We start from the raw sequence: 17,818 nt of genomic DNA, 5'->3' as shown, positions 1-17,818 counted from the left end.
TCCTCGGGGTGGCCTTAAGGCTGCGATGAGAATATCACAAGCGGTGGTGCTGTGCGTGTGTACATTGGCCTGTAGCGTGTCCTGAATAACGGGTGACGCAGACACCACGTACAACAAAAAATAATATTGACCACATGTTCAGGGAGAGGCTGCAAAGCGCAGCTGGGTCCCGTGCTGCAAATAGACTCCCGTGAATATGAAGACAAGCCTGCCACACGTCTCCCACACTGTGTTTAAAACAGACTCGTCCACACATCTTTCACGTTCGTCAGAAAAAAAGCCAGTCGGCGAGCATTCTTTTTTTAGAAACCCCGGACAGTGCAAACATTTAATATACATTACGTATACAGTAAGTGCGTTACGTATAAGAATAGGTTTTACTACTGGTAGGATAGGCGAGGGGCCGTCAGTTTATGCTTTCCTCTGTTTACGTAAACATCGCAAAATAAAAAGCAGGAAACCGCTCTTGTTGGATTACATTTTTTGTAGCAAAAACGCGGCTTTATAAATCCTTCATTTTCTTCCCACCAGAATATCTGGTTAACTTTTTTTTTTGCAAATAAATAACTACTGCATAAAGGCCTCGATATGCACAGCGTTCTACACTGGCCAATAAAAGACTAGGGATAAATGAGATACAATTAATGAGATACTAGTTACCTATTACTGTATACGTTATTGCAAAGCTTTGTACTGTGCAGAAATCTTATAAACAAAGCTAAACATAGAAAATGTCGGGACGTAGTTTTTAAACATTACTGCAGAATACACTTGTAGATATATCTGCAAGCAGTTAATCAGAAAGACTGGTTAAATAGGTGGACGCTAAAAACATCTCGGGTTGACAACTTCACTGGTGCATGAGTCAAATGGAAGAATTCGAAATCACCGGCACGTAAATGTGTATTACAGGTCAGGAGAGAGATGCCCACAAGGTACACATACAAATCTCAGGAAATATCTATTGCATGTGGGTCATGAATGGATAGCTTTCGGTGCAGATATGTGTTTTTGGGTCGTGATGTTAAGGATAATTGTATGGTCCAAAACATACGTAAAACAATCATATCCTAACGATAGAAATGACTTTGCAAATAAAGTTGAAAATACTTTCGATGCAATACATTCAAAGTGTTAACAAAAGAAGTGTTCTGTCAAACACTGTACAACGTTAAGTAAAAGACTGATCACTAGCAACCTAACTTCTGGGAAAGCTAGGAAAACGTGTGTCAGGTCAAGCCCTACGGTTTATAGAAAGCGAGAATGCCAAAAGATCCTCCCACCCACCCACCCACCCCCCCGTCACACACACGAGCGTCCACCGCGGGCACCGAGCCGGCCTTCTCGGCCGACACTGCCCTCAGTTTCCATCCTGGGCGTTCTTGGCCTCGGCAGCCTTGGCCTGGTCCGGCTGCGAGGGCGACGAGCTGCTGTCTGGCACGGCGACCGCAGACTCCGTGGGCTGCTCCTTGGCGGCGGTCGCCGCACACTCCTTCAGCTTGCCCTCCTCCGCGGGCTTCTGCGCGCCATCGTCCACCTTGATGGAAATGGACAGTACCTTTGGCTGCTTCGGCTCTTCCTTCTTCTTGGGCTTCTCCGTCACGTTATTCTTGGACCTCTGCTTGTAGAACTTGAGGTTGACCTTGGGCGGCGCGCCCAGGTCTGGCTGACTCACTTGTGGCTGCGCCTCTGGAGAGCTGCCCACCGTGGGCTCCTGAGCAGCGGGGGCGGCGGCGGCGGCGGCGGCGGCGGCGGCCACATTTCTGGAAGAAACCTCTGTGGAAGATGACGGCGGCTTTCCATCCTCGCGTTGCTTGCCGACTGCGGGCGTAACAGTTTCTAGCCTCGCCTTCTTTGGCGGGGGGACCGATTTCAGCAGCGGGTCTTTGTTTAACTTGGGTCGTCCGCGCTTTCGTTTAACCGGCACGCTCACGGCGGACCCACCCGTTGCTGCCGCCGCCGCCCCCGCCAGAGCGAAGGGCAGCTTCACCACGATGCTCTGAACGAGGGGGCTGGCTTGCTGGTCGTTTCGGGGTCTGCCGGGGGACCCGCGTCCTCTGCCGATGCTGCGGAGCACCGCCAGGGTGGTCCCCCTGCCACGCCCCCGCCCTCGGCCCCGGCCCCTGCCCCTTCCTCTCCCCCTCCCGAAACCCAAAGTGCCGGAGGCCGTTTTGGGAAGCCGTGGGAGTCGTGGAGACCGGTTACCACGGCCGTCCGAGCTTCCTCGCCCTGCCACCGTGAAGTCAAAGTCCTCCGGCTTGAGCACCACCTCTCCCGTCTTGCCAAAGTAACTCCTCAGCTCGGCGTGGGAGCGAAATTGCTTCCCTTGGGGGCTGCCAACGAGAGGTGAGACATGGCACGCAAGGTTGTATTCTAAAGCCACAATATCCATGGCAATAAAGTCTACCAACCACCGGTTGAACAATAAACAAGCCGCTTCCCACTGGAAATACTGCACAAAGTCTGTAAAGTAGTTGCTCGTGTTCATTTTATTGTTGGTGAGAGTGGCCGCTAGGCAACTCTTGGCAGGGGACGCACTCCATTAGGTGTTCATTTCAAAAGCAAACAGATTCTTACGCGAGATAAACAGCACTTAAATAGTGACATTAAGTGGAACTTGGGTAGCTAGCCAAAAAAACTAAGTTGAAAATATTTTAAACGACCAAAAGCTTACTTAAAACATAAAAACATCTCCATGTAAATACCGGCCAGATGGCTCCGTGGTAGAACCAACTCGCAATAAGGTTACAAATTCAAATCCCAGTCAGCGGTTGACCCATAATCCCTGCTAAAATCAGTACATCTTTGTGGGCAAGTCAACAGTGGTTGTCCTTTGAAAGAGACTGCCTGTTATCGTGGGAAAGTGGAACGTTCACCACTGTCTCAGGGGCTGCAAGCAGAGGCTCACCGCCTCAACGCTCGTTTGAACAGGAAATCACTTTGACATTAACGTCTCAAGGCCTTATCAAATAGCATCCTGTGAACTCCCAACGCCAGAAGACGGCGGGAATGCACTCACTTGAATATGTACACGTCATACTTCCCCGCGGACCTCCCGGCCTTCCTCTGCTTCAGCCTCCTGACCCAGCCCTCCGGGAGTGACGGGTCGTCAAAGAGGGGCGGAGGCGGCCCCCGGCTGCTCCTTTTCCTCTTCAGGGGCGACGAGCCGATCCCGATCCCCTTCACGACGCTTTCGACGACGGCGTCCACCGAGTTGCCCTCGCCCTCGCCCTGGCCTCTGGGCTCGTGGATGAACAGCTTGTCGCTCTCCTCCTCCTCCTCCTCGCGCTCAACGGCCCCGTCCTCTCTCTCTGCCGCCGCCGCCGCGGCCGCCGCCGCCTCTTTGCCATCGTTGGAGCGCTCGTGGCAGCTCTTGTCCACTTTTGGCTTGTCCGTTTTTACAAATTCCTCACTGCAGAAACAATTCCAAGCCCACGTCGGACACCGTATTAGAACCTTCCCATGCCCAATGCACCGTCAACACGCTGAACTGGTGCGGTACAGTCTGTTCTCCTGCAACGCGCGTTTCCATCACGCGAATAGGATACACCCCGCGATAGATGTACTGCAACCGATTTTTTTTTTATTTTATAACGCGGATGCGAATTGGATACAATGGCAGTCCTCGACTTCGGAACGCCTGACTTATGAACACCCGTAACTTACGAACCATCTTCCATTAAGGAAAAAAAAAGTAACATTGACTTAAAACACAAACTCGTAAAAACCGCGGAATTATTTTGTTCAGAGGAGCGATCCTCAGCGAGATGCAGCGAGCGGGCCTCGCACTGGGAGTGTTTGCGTGCGTGCGTGCGTGTGCGTGAAAGTTTCAGTGTGGGGAGCGGTAGTGTAGCGGTTAGCGCGCTGCTCTGCAAAAGCGGCGACCCGAGTTCGATTCTTGCTAACGGTCTGTAAACATCACCACTGGGGAGACAAAGGCGGCCGGGAGTGGTTTTGGCCAACACCCACTCGTACGCCATACCGGCCTTCATAAGTGCAACTCGCAAGCAGCACTTGCTTCTACAGTGTGTTAAATCTATACGGGGGGGGGACTCTGTCTTTGCGTGCGCGTGTGTCTGTGTGGGGGGAGCGGTCGTGCAACTGTGAGCGCGCTGCCCTACGAAACTGGAAACCCGAGTTCAATTCCTGCTCACGGCCAACACCCGTGACTATTATCTGAATGGGACCTGGGCCTCCCCTAGGTCGAGTCAGCCTCAAATGAGTACCTGCTGCGGTGTATAAACATCACCGCTGGTGAGACAAAGGAAGCTGGGTGTGGCGCTGACCACCCGCCCCCTCGTGTGCCATGCCCGGCCTTCACAGGTGCTGCTCACTAACAGCACTTGCCCCAACAGTCTGTTACAGGCAACACGGGGGATCGTTGTCGTGTGTGTGTGTCTTTGTGTGTGTGTGCAAGTTGGCTTAGTAGGGGGCACAGGTGGTGCATCAGCCAGTCATCTCAGTCATCTTACTCGACCCGTGGCACTTGGGTCTGCCTCGTGACCTCCTGCCAGCGGGCGTTCGACAGTTCACGTGGCCTCAAGGTGCACATGGCTTGGCACAAGCGTCGTGGTGACGTCACCGCCACTTAGTGGTGAATGGCGCTTGTTGATGTTGTGTACCCCGTGTATGTGTGCCCCGTGTGTGTCTTTGTGTGTGTCTTTGTGTGTGTGTGCCCCGTGTGTGTGCCCCGTGTGTGTCTTTGTGTGTGCCTCGTGTATGTGTGCAATTGTGGTGACTCATTGGCTCCCTTCCGACTACAAGCTTGCATCAGGACTCCAGGTAAGTAGAAATAAAATATGTTTTCCTATTTGTGTTACTTTATTTTATGTTTTATGTACTCTCTCGAATTATTTACAGTGTTACATGCCAATGTGCAATATTTATTTCCTATTTATGAGTTTAACAATGCTTCCCTTTGTTATTGCACTGTAACACATTTCACAACACCGACCGTAAAGGACATTTAAATACGGTGCATTGCTGTGTTCTGACTTACAAACCGTTCGACTTACGAACAGGTCTCAGGAACGAATTAAGTTCGTAACCCGAGTACTGCCCGTAACGTGATCGAGTGAACAGAACTACGTCGCGCAAGTAGGAATAAGCGGTTGTACGGCTGCCTCGGCGTAGCATCGCAGAAGGCGGGATGCTGCTGGAAACTTCTAGATGCTACCCACGCGCCTCAGTCTTTGTTCAACCTGCGTACGCATCTCACGTGATATCGCGGACTGCGCTTTGCCCTATATTATTTATTGTAACGCGGTTTTTCCATAATGCGGTGCTCTTCAGGAACGCAACTACCGCGTTACATGTGCGCATGTTGAACCTCTGTCCCACCGGACATCGCCAACCTTGCCAATCGGAGGTGCGGGGGAAGGACAACAAATCAAACACAAAAAAGCAGTTTGAAGAAATGAGTTTTCAATCATGATTTGAAGGTGCATAGAGCTCCAGTGGCTTCCTAATATCGGGAGGAAGAGCTATACGAGAGCAGACTGCACTTGTGATGTCCCTTTGCTACTGGCACATCCAAGCTCAGCCAGCGCGGGGCCCTCGTGGCACAGATGGTTTTCCGCCGGCTATTGGCTGTGCCAAGCCAGGAACCAAACCGTGATAGGTGTCCTCACATGGCACCGGTGATCTGGCTCAGAGCCAAGTGGTGGAAGGAGGTGGGGAGGCTAATGACTCATCCATTGCAGTAACGCGAGTACACTATTCTCACTCAGTGTCGCCATCATCGACAGGCGACTGCACCCGCTCTTTGCGTGGCACGTCAGACCACATGCGTCCTTGTTGTATTTTCACATTTTTTTTGTCCCGATTGCGGATTTGGTGTCACGCCATGAGTTGAAGTGCCCAACCAGTCGGAACTCTCGCAAGAGCAATGTGAGAGAATGCCCCATGGAAGTGGACATCACAGAGCCACCTCTGAGACCCCTTTTAGTGATCTCTAGGCGACGAACAAGAGGGCAGTATACTCTTGGTTCTTTCGATAAGGTCACGTTGAAAGAACCAAGAATATGAATCACTGCAGTCACGAAAGCTTTAAGTCAAAAAGAGGGCAGTACTTTCCCGTCCGCTTTACATGGGAGTAATTTTTTGTTGCTGTAACAGTCAAAAGAATTAAGTGCGGAACCAAATGTAACGCGATGTTCTTTTTGTCCAGTCATGGGTGACGGGGCTGAGACCAGCCATTTGAGAACTCGGTGAAATCTCAGGTATACGCTTTGGTTCTTTCGGTAAAGTCACGTAGGTATAATATACCTTATGTGACTGCAGTCACGAAAACTTCAAATCTAGATTAATCTCAGGTAACTGCCTGGATTCTAACCCAGGATTTCAGCGGTGCCAACTCGGCTCTCTGACCTCTGAGCCACTCAGCCTCTCCTCCTCCAGCCACATCGCCAGGAAAACTGCAGACATTGCTTTTGAGCGTTATTTTTTATTGCTCCGACGTAAATGTAATCTAAACTGCGGCTTTTGTTTTCAGTTGGCTGGCACAGACTCCAGTTGTGTATTTTTTAACGGTAACGACTGGCTTCAACGCACGGCGCGCAAAACTTGACAATTGCACCCGAGGCGCATCGCATGATGACAGCAAATCAGTGTCCAAACTGAAAACAGAGAGGCACGTGAATCTGCCATATTTTGCACTGCCTTCCTCCTTGCGAGCCCACGCCTACTGTGAGCCAGGAGGGCACCACAGCTCGCAAACGCGTCGCAAGCGGCGACGCGTTCCTTGGTTGGTTTTGGCGAGGATAACCCCGACGGCGATGATGGTTTGCCGCGTGTGCTTTGACGAGCACAGCACCTCTGCCGCAAAACAAGCTCTATCGGAAGAAAAAAAAAAATCCACATTTTTAAGCCACGAGAATATAACAAATTATTCAGTGTTAATATAGGTTAACAGACATCGGAAAACCGTAATCCATCGGTCATGCCCTCCTTATGGAAGCACTTGAAACGTGCACCTAGGCTACAGTGAGCGATAATATAATTGTTCTTTCACAAGGCTGCAGGCTGCAGTATTATTCATCGGTATTACAAATTAATTGATGCGGTTTAATACGATCTCAGTTGATATTGATATCTTTAGAGTGGAAATCATTCCCCGGTTCAATGAGCTCAGTAATCCAAATACAAACCTTACCCTCGTATAAGTATTAACCAGCAGTGTTAACCAACAGTATTAGCTCGGGCAGTGCCGGATGCGAACTGAAAACCTCTGCAACAAGCGGCGAACGCACTACTGCTGGACTACGTCACTGCCCCATCTGCTGTACGAAACGGTATGATGCTATAGGGAATGGTATGATGCTATAGGAAACGGTGTGATGCTACAGTGAGGGAAAAAAGTATTTGATCCCCTCCCTCATTAAAATGCAAATCAATTTATAACATTTTTGACATGCGTTTTTCTGGATTTTTTTGTTATTCTGTCTCTCACGGTTCAAATAAACCCACCATTAAAATTATATACTGATCATTTCAGCAGGGGATCAAATACTTTTTTCCCTCACTGTATAGGCAACGGTGTGATGTTATAGATGCTACAGGAAACAGTGTGATGCTGCCCTTTGCCCATGGCATCACACGTGCAGACTCCTCGAAGCAAGGCTGAGCGGATTCCATGTTGAGGTTTAGAATTTAGGAGTCTTGGCTTTGCCAGGTAATGCTTAATTTCCTGGTCCCATTGACTTAAGTTGTTTAACGAAAACTACTGCACAGTTTTACCAAATTATACGCGTCACTTAATCCGTGCCAGCCGGACTAATTTATTTTTTACAACAGTAAATAGTGTCAGAGTTTTCTATGTTTATTCTTAATGTAATTCAGCCACTAAATAAACATATATAAATGGAGGTACCCATACAAAGAGACTGATTAAGTGGAGCATAAATAGTAAGTTGGAACTTCATTCTTGCCTGGATGCCATCACCAATTACTGGAGATATCAAATGGCACGGACATTAAACATCGCTTACTAAATTACTTGAAGTAGACGTTACCAAGTAGGGCAAATACTCGCCATCAGAGGGACTTCATGGTGGCACACTGCAGTCAAGCATGATTCAAACACTGCGAGGCTGGCTGTGCCAAAGACGTTATCTTTACATCCCGTCTGGATATGTGCTACATTCATAACCACAGCCACGACCAAAGGCCCACTGACGAATTCCATCAGCAGGCAAGTGAGGGGGGGGAGGTGTCAGGGTTTGATGGTAAAGGGTGCGTGAGCACGAGGTGTTACGTGGGCCCTGGTCAATCTTCACCACGCACTGCTGCTTTGGCACTATCGGTGGTCCCCTCAATAGCAGGGCCGCCCGGAGGTTCCCAGAAGCCCTGGGCTGCCATGCCCCTTATTCCACCGTCCACTTTGTTCAAACCTACATCCCATGTCTCCAAGACAAAGACCACGAGTACACTTATATTTGCCAAAATTTAAAATAGCAAACTTTTGCGATGCAAGAACCCTGCAGTGGAGCCCTCGTGTTTTTTTTGTGAGGCCCGGAAGAAATTGCCACTTTTGCCTCCATGCTAATCGGCGCCGACCCTAATTCAGCCCCAACCCAGCCCTAAACCATCCACAACCCAGCCCTAAACCAGCCACAACACAGCCACAACCCAGCCCTAACCCAACGACAAAATAGCCCTAAACCATGCCAAACTCAGCCACAACCCAGCCCTAACCCAGCCACAACCCAACCCTAAATCAGCCACAACCCAGTCCTAACCCGACCACAACCCGGCCACAACCCAGCCCTAACTCGGCCACAACCCAGCCCAATCGGTACCCTCGTTCCCCTATGCAATATCCATATCGCGCTCATCACTGCGTCTGTCCCAACACCAACAGCGCTTTGGTTTCAAAAAAAAGGTGGGGGGGGGGGGGTGTGAGAGCCTCAAAAGAATTCACTACCACGGAAAGTGGAAACGATTTCGTGTATACCGGTTTGTGTATACGTACGGATAATCAAGTCAAGTTTATTTCGAGCAAGGCGTGGTGAGCCAGGAGGCTCCTTTTTCCAATCGGGCGCAACGGGGCAAATAAAAGTGGATTACGTTTTGAAATACTTACGACTCGTGCTATTTACATCCTTTTAATTAGCAACTTAAATGTTGGCTGTGCATTCTAAAGCTGGTACCAACAAGTAAAAAAGGTCTTTAGTTTTGATTTAAAGCTTTCGTGACTGCAGTAATTCATATTCTTAGCTCTTTCGGTAAAGTCACGTTGATGGGAAACAATAAAATAATATTGGTCTTTAGTTTTGTTTGGTGGGGGGAGGGTGGGCGGCCCAAGGAACTAGCGGACAGCTTCGTCGCTGTTCCTCCCGCCCGGGGATCCACAGTCTTAGGGACCGGCCCTGGAGGACCCCCGCAGAGGAGTCGGCAGCAGCAGCCAAGCTGAGCGTGGGGGGCCACCCGTTCCCTTCCTCGTGGTGCCCACTCATCACGACGACCCCCTGACCCCTGGCGGCCCCCGAAACAGATCGCAGCGATAACCGACTTGGGCTGGAACGGCGCGGCTGGGCTGGGATTCCCGCTCAAAGGCGCAAAACGTCTCCCACAACCACCACGACTACAACAACCACCACAACTACAACAACTACAACAACCACCACTCCCGTCAGAGGCGCTCAAATCTGCCCCGAGCGAGCGGCGCCATTGACATGGGAGGGCCCCCGTGGGGCCCCCACTACTGAGCCCCCCACTACTGAGCCCCCCCCCCCACAACTCACACCCACCCAGACCCATTCTGAACAAGAACGCGGCGGAGCCACAAATTAAACAAAACTCAAGAGCCCCGAAATCATCCCCCGCTCGCTATCGACAGCGCTCGGCGGTGACGGGGTCGATGGTGGTGGTGGGTGGTGGTGGGGGGGTCTCTCCCCTTCTTCATCCCCTTCGCTTGACGGCGCTAACAGGGAGACGCGCCGCTCTTGACGCCCACGCCGCCGCCGCCGCCGGGGGCTCTCAATGGCAAGCGGAGGTGGCGGCGAGAGACGACGAGACGGGGCGCACTCGGGCCCACGGGAGGCCCCCCCGGTCTCCATGGGGATGCGGCCACCAAGGGGCCACCCCCTACCCCCCTACCACGCACACACAAACAGCTCGCGGCCGCCAGAGACCGAGAGACGCCGAGAGGGAGGGAGGGAGACGACGAGAGGGAGGGAGGGAAGGAGGGAGACGCCGCGGCTAGCTCGCTCGCTCGAGCCGAAGGCGGTCGCGACGTCGCTCCGCGTTGAGTTGCCGTGGTGGGGAGACGCCGCGCGCCTCGCCGCCTCCGCCGCCGCCGCCGGAGACGCCGCGGGGCCCGGACCGGGCCAGGTGCCCTCACCTCAACTTAGTTTCGCTCGCAGTCGCTGCCATCTTAGCGAGGCCGAGCTGCTTGGCTGCTATCGCGAGAGAAGCCGCCCGTGACGCAGTCCGCCGACTCCCGCCACCGCCGCCGCCTCCCGCCGCCGCCTCCTCGCCGCTGCCGCCAGGTGGCGCGCGGCGGGCGGGCGGGCGGGCGCGGGCACTCTGGCCCCGCCGCACGCCCACGAAGGCATCGTGCCAACACAGCACTGGGCAATAGCCATGCCACCTCAACACTGGGCAATAGCCATGCCACTTCAACACTGGGCAATAGCCATGCCACCTCAACACTGGGCAATAGCCATGCCACCTCAACACTGGGCAATAGCCATGCCACCTGAACACTGGGCAATAGCCATGCCACTTCAACACTGGGCAATAGCCATGCCACCTCAACACTGGGCAATAGCCATGCCACCTCAACACTGGGCAATAGCCATGCCACCACAACACTGGGCAATAGCCATGCCACCTCAGCATTTGGGCAATAGCCATGCCACCTCAGGATTTGGGCAACAGCCATGCCACCTGAACACTGGGAAATAGCCATACCACCTCAGCATTTGGGCAATAGCCATGCCATCTCAGCATTTGGGCAATAGCCATGCCACCTTAACACAGAGCAATAGCCATGCCACCTCAGCATTTGGGCAATAGCCATGCCATCTCAGCATTTGGGCAATAGCCATGCCACCTCAACACTGGGCAATAGCCATGCCACCTCAGCATTGGGCAATAGCCGTGCCACCTCAGCATTGGGCAATAGCCATGCCACCTCAACACTGGCCAATAGCAATGGGACCTCAACACTGGGCAATAGCCATGCCACCTCAGCATTGGGCAATAGCCATGCCACCTCAACACTGGCCAATAGCAATGGGACCTCAACATTGAGCAATAGCCATGCCATCTCAGCATTGGGTAATAGCCATGCCACCTCAACACTGGCCAATAGCAATGGGACCTCAACATTGGGCAATAGCCGTGCCATCTCAGCATTGGGTAATAGCCATGCCACCTCACCACTGGCCAATAGCAATGGGACCTCAACACTGGGCAATAGCCATGCCACCTCAGCATTGGGTAATAGCCATGCGACCTCAACATCGGGCAATACCCATGGCACCTAAACACAATATCATGTGCTTCATGGCCATTGCTCAGTGACCATGGAGGCCTCGGTCGCCAAACGAGTGGTTGCTGGCTTCAAGGGTCACGTCTTGATGTGACGAGAGGCGGATGCTCTTCAGTCAACCTTGGTGGGTTTGGCTGATGTCGTTGAGGAGGCGAATCTTGTCGTCCCGTGTATAAATGTCGAGGCCGTACACTTTGCGTTATCTGTACGTTGCTTTCAACGTGACAGTGTCAGCACCCCCTTCGAAAGCCGACTCATCATCACGAACGGTTTGGCTTTTTCTTCCCCCAAGGAGGCGCTTGCATAACCAGCACCGCGCGTCGCAGCAGCACGACAAGCTTTCATTGCTTTGATCGGCCAACGCTTCACGTCCACCCGCAGCTGACTGACGAAATGGTCCTGGTGAGGATTCATAATGGGCTGGATGGGTCCCGACAGGACGAAATCCATCGGGCTCGGCTAAGTGTGCCGGACGCTGCAGTGGTCTGCACGCTCTATTAATCTATTGCTAATCTATTAATAGAGCGTGCACATGAGGATTTATTGTGGTCCGCGATAGTGCGGGGGGTTACGTTCATGGTAGAAGAAGTGGGGGGTGGGCAGATGTATGCAGCTGAAATCTGCAACGCTGAGCAGCGCGCAGGCGCTGAGGCCTCGTGATGCAGATTTCTGTACAGTCCCCGACAAACACGATTAGCGTGAGATGGCGCGGGTTTAGAGCCAGGCGTCCAGCAGCAGGAAGCCAGATTTGGAGGTTTTACCGGAATGGTATCGCGTAGTCGTGCACCATTGGGCCATGTGACTTATTTGCCCCGATTTCAATCTCCAGCTTCCACCCGCCCTCATTCGCGTGCCCTCTCATTAATCCCCGCACGCTGGAAGCCACGCGTCCCCTTTTAACCCAGTCGCGTTTTGCGGCCCCGAAGCAGCAAAACGGCCCCGTGGCTGGAATTTCGACTAAACGTCAACAACAATGAATTAAATAAAAACATTCCCAAATGCGGAGAGTTAACTTTTTTTTCTGCGAGAAGACTCGAGGGGCACCTGCCATTCCGCACAAGAACGCCGTTTTCCTTGTTCAGAAAAGAAAAAAAAAGATTCCACCTCTTGTATCTTTTAAATGTTGACTTGTAACACTGTAGATGCATTAACCATTGAGGCTCCGGTCATTGATTATGCTAAGGTGTGAGATCAAATGTCTGGCTGAACCCGCTGTGCAAAGGATAACAGCTCTCAGATTTACTGACCGGTAAGTTTCCATTAGACTCATTAATGACTGACGTCCAATTAAATATTCATGAGCAGTTTTCACAGAACTCGATTGCTTCCAGGGCAGGTATCAGACCGCTGGCACAGGCACGAGTTGGGCTCAGATGAAATCGCAGGGCATGGCGGGTGGTGGGCCGCAGCTGTGCAAAGCACGGCAACTCGGTGTGGTGGCTGAACGCGCCCACGTCGATGCATCTTCACTGCACACCTGTCACTCACACTGCACACCTGTTACTCACACTGCACACCTGTCACTCACACTGCACACCTGTCACTCACACTACACAACTGTCACTCACACTGCACACCTGTCACACTGCATACCTGTTACTCACACTGCACACCTGTTACTCACACTGCACACCTGTCACTCACACTGCACAGCTGTCACTCACACTGCACACCTGTCACACTGCACACCTGTTACTCACACTGCACACCTGTCACACTGCACACCTGTCACTCACACTGCACACCTGTCACTCACACTGCACACCTGTCACTCACACTGCACACCTGTCACTCACGCTGCACACCTGTCACTCAAGCAGCACACCTGTCACTCACACTGCACACCTGTCACACTGCACACCTGTCACTCACACTGCACACCTGTCACACTGCACAGCTGTCACTCACACTGCACACCTGTCACACTGCACAGCTGTCACACTGCACGCCTGTCACTCACACTGCACACCTGTCACACTGTACACCTGTCACACTGCACACCTGTTACACTGCAGACCTGTCACTGACACTGCATACCCTGTAACTCACACTGCACATTTGTCACTCACACTGCACACCTGTCACTCACACTGCACACCTATCACACTGCACAGCTGTCACTCACACTGCACACCTGTCACTCACACTGCACACCTGTCACTTACACTGCACACCTGTCACTCACACTGCACACCTGTCACTCACATTGCACACCTGTCACACTGCACACCTGTCACACTGCACACCTGTCACTCACACTGCATACTTGTCACACTGCACACCTGTCACTCACACTGCACACCTGTCACTCACACTGCACAGCTGTCACACTGCACACCTGTCACTCACACTGCACACCTGTCACTCAAGCTGCACACCTGTCACTCACGCTGCACACCTGTCACTCACACTGCACAGCTGTCACACTGCACACCTGTCACTCACACTGCACACCTGTCACACTGCACACCTGTCACTCACACTGCACACCTGTCACACTGCACACCTGTCACACTGCACAGCTGTCACTCACACTGCACACCTGTCACTCACACTGCACACCTGTAACTCACGCTGCACACCTGTCACACTGCACACCTGTCACACTGCACAGGTGTCACTCACACTGCACACCTGTCACACTGCACAGCTGTCACTCACACTGCACACCTGTCACTCAAGCTGCACGCCTGTCACTCACACTGCACACCTGTTACTCAAGCTGCACACCTGTCACACTGCACACCTGTCACTCACACTGCACAGCTGTCACTCACACTGCACACCTGTCACTCAAGCTGCACTCTTGTTACACTGCACACCTGTCACTCACACTGCACACCTGTCACTCACACTGCACACCTGTCACACTGCACACCTGTCACTCACACTGCACACCTGTCATTCACACTGCACACCTGTCACTCACACTGCACACCTGTTACACTGCACACCTGTCACACTGCACACCTGTCACACTGCACAGCTCTCACTCACACTGCACACCTGTTACACTGCACACCAGTCACACTGCACACCTGTCACTCACACTGCACACTTATCACACTGCACACATCACTCACACTGTACACCTGTCACCCACACTGCACACCTGTCACTCAAGCTGCACGCCTGTCACACTGCACACCTGTCACTCACGCTGCACACCTGTCACTCACGCTGCACACCTGTCACACTGCACACCTGTCACTCACACTGCACACCTGTCACTCAAGCTGCACGCCTGTCACTCACTGCACACCTGTCACTCACACTGCACACCTGTCACTCACACTACACACCTGTTTCTCACACTGCACATCTGTCACTCACACTGCACACCTGTACACTTCACACCTGTAACTCACACTGCACACATGTTCTTCACACTGCACGCATGCCACTCTGCTTAACCAAGACGCGTTCACACGTAAACACGACACGATCTCACGAATGTCCTTGCACTTTGCAAGAGTGTCGGTGGAGTTAGAATTGTATTTCTCGTTTGGTTCAGACTTTTTCGAGCTCAAATGCTGTGCCGGTCAGTTCAAACCATAATGAACCTTCACGTTCGGAGGATTTCGCCTTTTTTTTTTGTTATCACCGTCGAAAACCCTGAAGCTGTTCCGAGGCCGTCCGCGACCTCACGGGCGACGCGGGACACCGACATAAGAAGCAAGCAGCCACGTGTTGATGACACACGACGCCGGTGACACGTGGACCCCCCCGCCCCCCCCCCACCACCACCGTCTTATCTCATTTCGCGCTCTTCCTTTGGTTGCTTTCCTCCAGCCAAGTGCTGAAACTTTCATGAGCCTATGACCCATCTGCCTCCTACGGGTCAACTGCGTGGAATAACGGAATGGTCTTGTTACGGTCCGCGCGGCCCCTTGTCAGGAGGATAGGGAGAGTTACAATCTTTGGTTGTTTCGGTAAAGTAACGGAGATATACAAATAATAAAATAATAAAAATAAAATAAAGTGAATTAAAAAAATGTAAAACAAAAAAACAATAATGCAGACTGTAGCCTGGTTCTTAGGGGGTTCGCTGCTGACATACCTGGGCTAAGACCATCTATAAACCTTATACACATTTTGCTTCTAGCTTGTGTTGCGATCGAAACGTCGTGGTTTTTGTTTTTGTTTATATATTTTTTCTTATTTTTAAATTACTGAAAGAACCAAGAATAAGTCTACATTACAGACTGCCAGTACGCTCACTCAGTTTAATAACCAGGCTACAGTCTACATTATAAACTGCCAGTACACTCACTCAGGTTAAGATCCAGGCTAGAGTCTACATTAAAGACTGCCAGTACGCTCACTCAGTTTAATAACCATTGCTACAGTCTACATTATAGACTGCCAGTACACTCACCAAACTTAATAACCATTGCTACAGTCTACATTATCGAATGCCAGTACACTCACCCAGCTTAATAACCAGGCTACAGTCCACATTATAGACTGCCAGTACGCTCACTCAGTTTAATATCCAGGCTACAGTCTACATCATAGACTGTCAGTACACTCATCCAGCTTAAAAACGAGGCTACAGTCTACATTATAGACTGCCAGTACGCTCACTCAGGTTAAGATCCAGGCTACAGTCTACATTATAGATTTCCACTACACTCACTCAATTTAATAACCATTGCTACAGTCTACATCATAGACTGCCAGTACACTCACCCAGCTTAATAACCAGGCTACAGTCCACATTATAGACTGTCAGTACGCTCACTCAGTTTAAGATCCAGGCTACAGTCTACATCATAGACTGTCAGTACACTCACCCAGCTTAAAAACGAGGCTACAGTCTACATTATAGACTGCCAGTACACTCACTCGTATTAAGAACCAGGCTACAGTCAACATTATTGTTTTTGGGTTTTTATTATTTTTCTTTTTTTATTCACTTTATATTTTTTAATATTACTTTTTCTATCTACGTGACTTAACCGAAAGAACCAAAAAATGTGAATTCCTGCAGTCACGAAAGTTTTCAGTGGGAGTTATGTATTCCCCACTCAGATGGCCGGAATGTCCAACAGGGGGCAATTATGTAAAGTGCCTGCTGAAGTGGGAAGAATCAAATCGTTGCGTTGCTTCATTTTGTTGTTGGTTCAAATTCAAAGAGTCTGCGTTCTCATTTCCATTGCTGCGGGCACGTAATGGGGTTTGCGATTGCGTAATTACGGTCATTTGCGAAAACGGCATCTGCCACCCATAGAAAGGGCATTCGGAGAATCTTGGACGCGAGGATATCAGACACGGGAGATTCTGCGGGGATTTCAGACACGGGAAATTCTGCAAGGATTTCAGTCACGGGAGATTCTGCGAGGATTTCAGTCACGGGAGATTCTGCGAGGATTTCACACATGGCAGATTCTGCGAGGATTTCAGACACGGGAGATTCTGCGAGGATTTCAGTCACGGGAGATTCTGCGAGGATTTCAGACACGGGAGATTCTGCGAGGATTTCATACATGGCAGATTCTGCGAGGATTTCAGACACGGGAGATTCTGCGAGGATTTCAGACACGGGAGATTCTGCGAGGATTTCACACATGGCAGATTCTGCGAGGATTTCAGTCACGGGAGATTCTGCGAGGATTTCAGTCACGGGAGATTCTGCGAAGATTTCAGACACGGGAGATTCTGCGAGGATTTCAGTCACGGGAGATTCTGCGAGGATTTCACACACGGGAGATTCTGCGAGGATTTCAGTCACGGGAGATTCTGCGAGGATTTCAGACACGGGAGATTCTGCGAGGATTTCAGTCACGGGAGATTCTGCGAGGATTTCAGACACGGGAGATTCTGCGAAGATTTCAGACACGGCAGATTCTGCGAGGATTTCAGTCACGGGAGATTCTGCGAGGATTTCAGGCACGGGCAGATTCTGCGAGGATTTCAGACACGGGAGATTCTGCGAGGATTTCAGTCACGGCAGATTCTGCGAGGATTTCACACACGGGAGATTCTGCGAGGATTTCAGACACGGGAGATTCTGCAAGGATTTCAGACACGGCAGATTCTGCGAGGATTTGAGACACGGCAGATTCTGCGAGGATTTCAGTCACGGGAGATTCTGCGAGGATTTCACACACGGGATATTCTGCGAGGATTTCAGTCACGGGAGATTCTGCGAGGATTTCAGTCACGGGAGATTCTGCGAGGATTTCAGACACGGGAGATTCTGCGAGGATTTCAGACACGGGAGATTCTGCGAGGATTTCAGACAATTGTCTTGGGGGCCCTAGCCCCCCCCCCCCCGTCTCACCTCCCACTCAGGGGGGTCCATCGTTCGTTCTGCTC

General features: G+C 51.4%; 1 protein-coding gene across 1 annotated transcript; it reads right to left on the bottom strand.

Moving 5' to 3' along the window:
• Positions 1-294: 294 nt before the first annotated feature.
• On the bottom strand, positions 295-17,804 carry LOC116948539 (uncharacterized). Its single transcript, XM_076071588.1, has 5 exons — positions 17,784-17,804; positions 16,725-17,402; positions 10,343-10,527; positions 3,020-3,412; positions 295-2,333 (listed from the first exon to the last, which is right to left on the bottom strand). The coding sequence occupies exons 1-5, from the start codon at positions 17,802-17,804 to the stop codon at positions 1,361-1,363; spliced, it is 2,250 nt and encodes a 749-aa protein (XP_075927703.1). The 3' UTR covers positions 295-1,360.
• Positions 17,805-17,818: the final 14 nt, after the last annotated feature.

The sequence above is a fragment of the Petromyzon marinus genome, chromosome 34, assembly GCF_048934315.1.
Source record: "Petromyzon marinus isolate PM22_M1 ecotype Great Lakes invasive population chromosome 34, UKy_Petmar_22M1.pri1.0, whole genome shotgun sequence".
Classification (NCBI taxonomy): Eukaryota; Metazoa; Chordata; class Hyperoartia; order Petromyzontiformes; family Petromyzontidae; genus Petromyzon; species Petromyzon marinus.
This window is presented reverse-complemented; position numbering and strand designations above follow the sequence as displayed.

What these genes read in the sequence shown, in the direction of transcription:
- LOC116948539 (XM_076071588.1), bottom strand. Translation starts at nt 17,804, where the DNA reads ATGGACCCCCCTGAGTGGGAG. An exon ending in TGGACCCCCCTGAGTGGGAG is followed by an intron (nt 17,403 to 17,783) that starts GTGAGACGGGGG and finishes AAATCCTCGCAG; the next exon opens with AATCTGCCCGTGCCTGAAAT. An exon ending in TCCGAATGCCCTTTCTATGG is followed by an intron (nt 10,528 to 16,724) that starts GTGGCAGATGCC and finishes CGGCGGGGCCAG; the next exon opens with AGTGCCCGCGCCCGCCCGCC.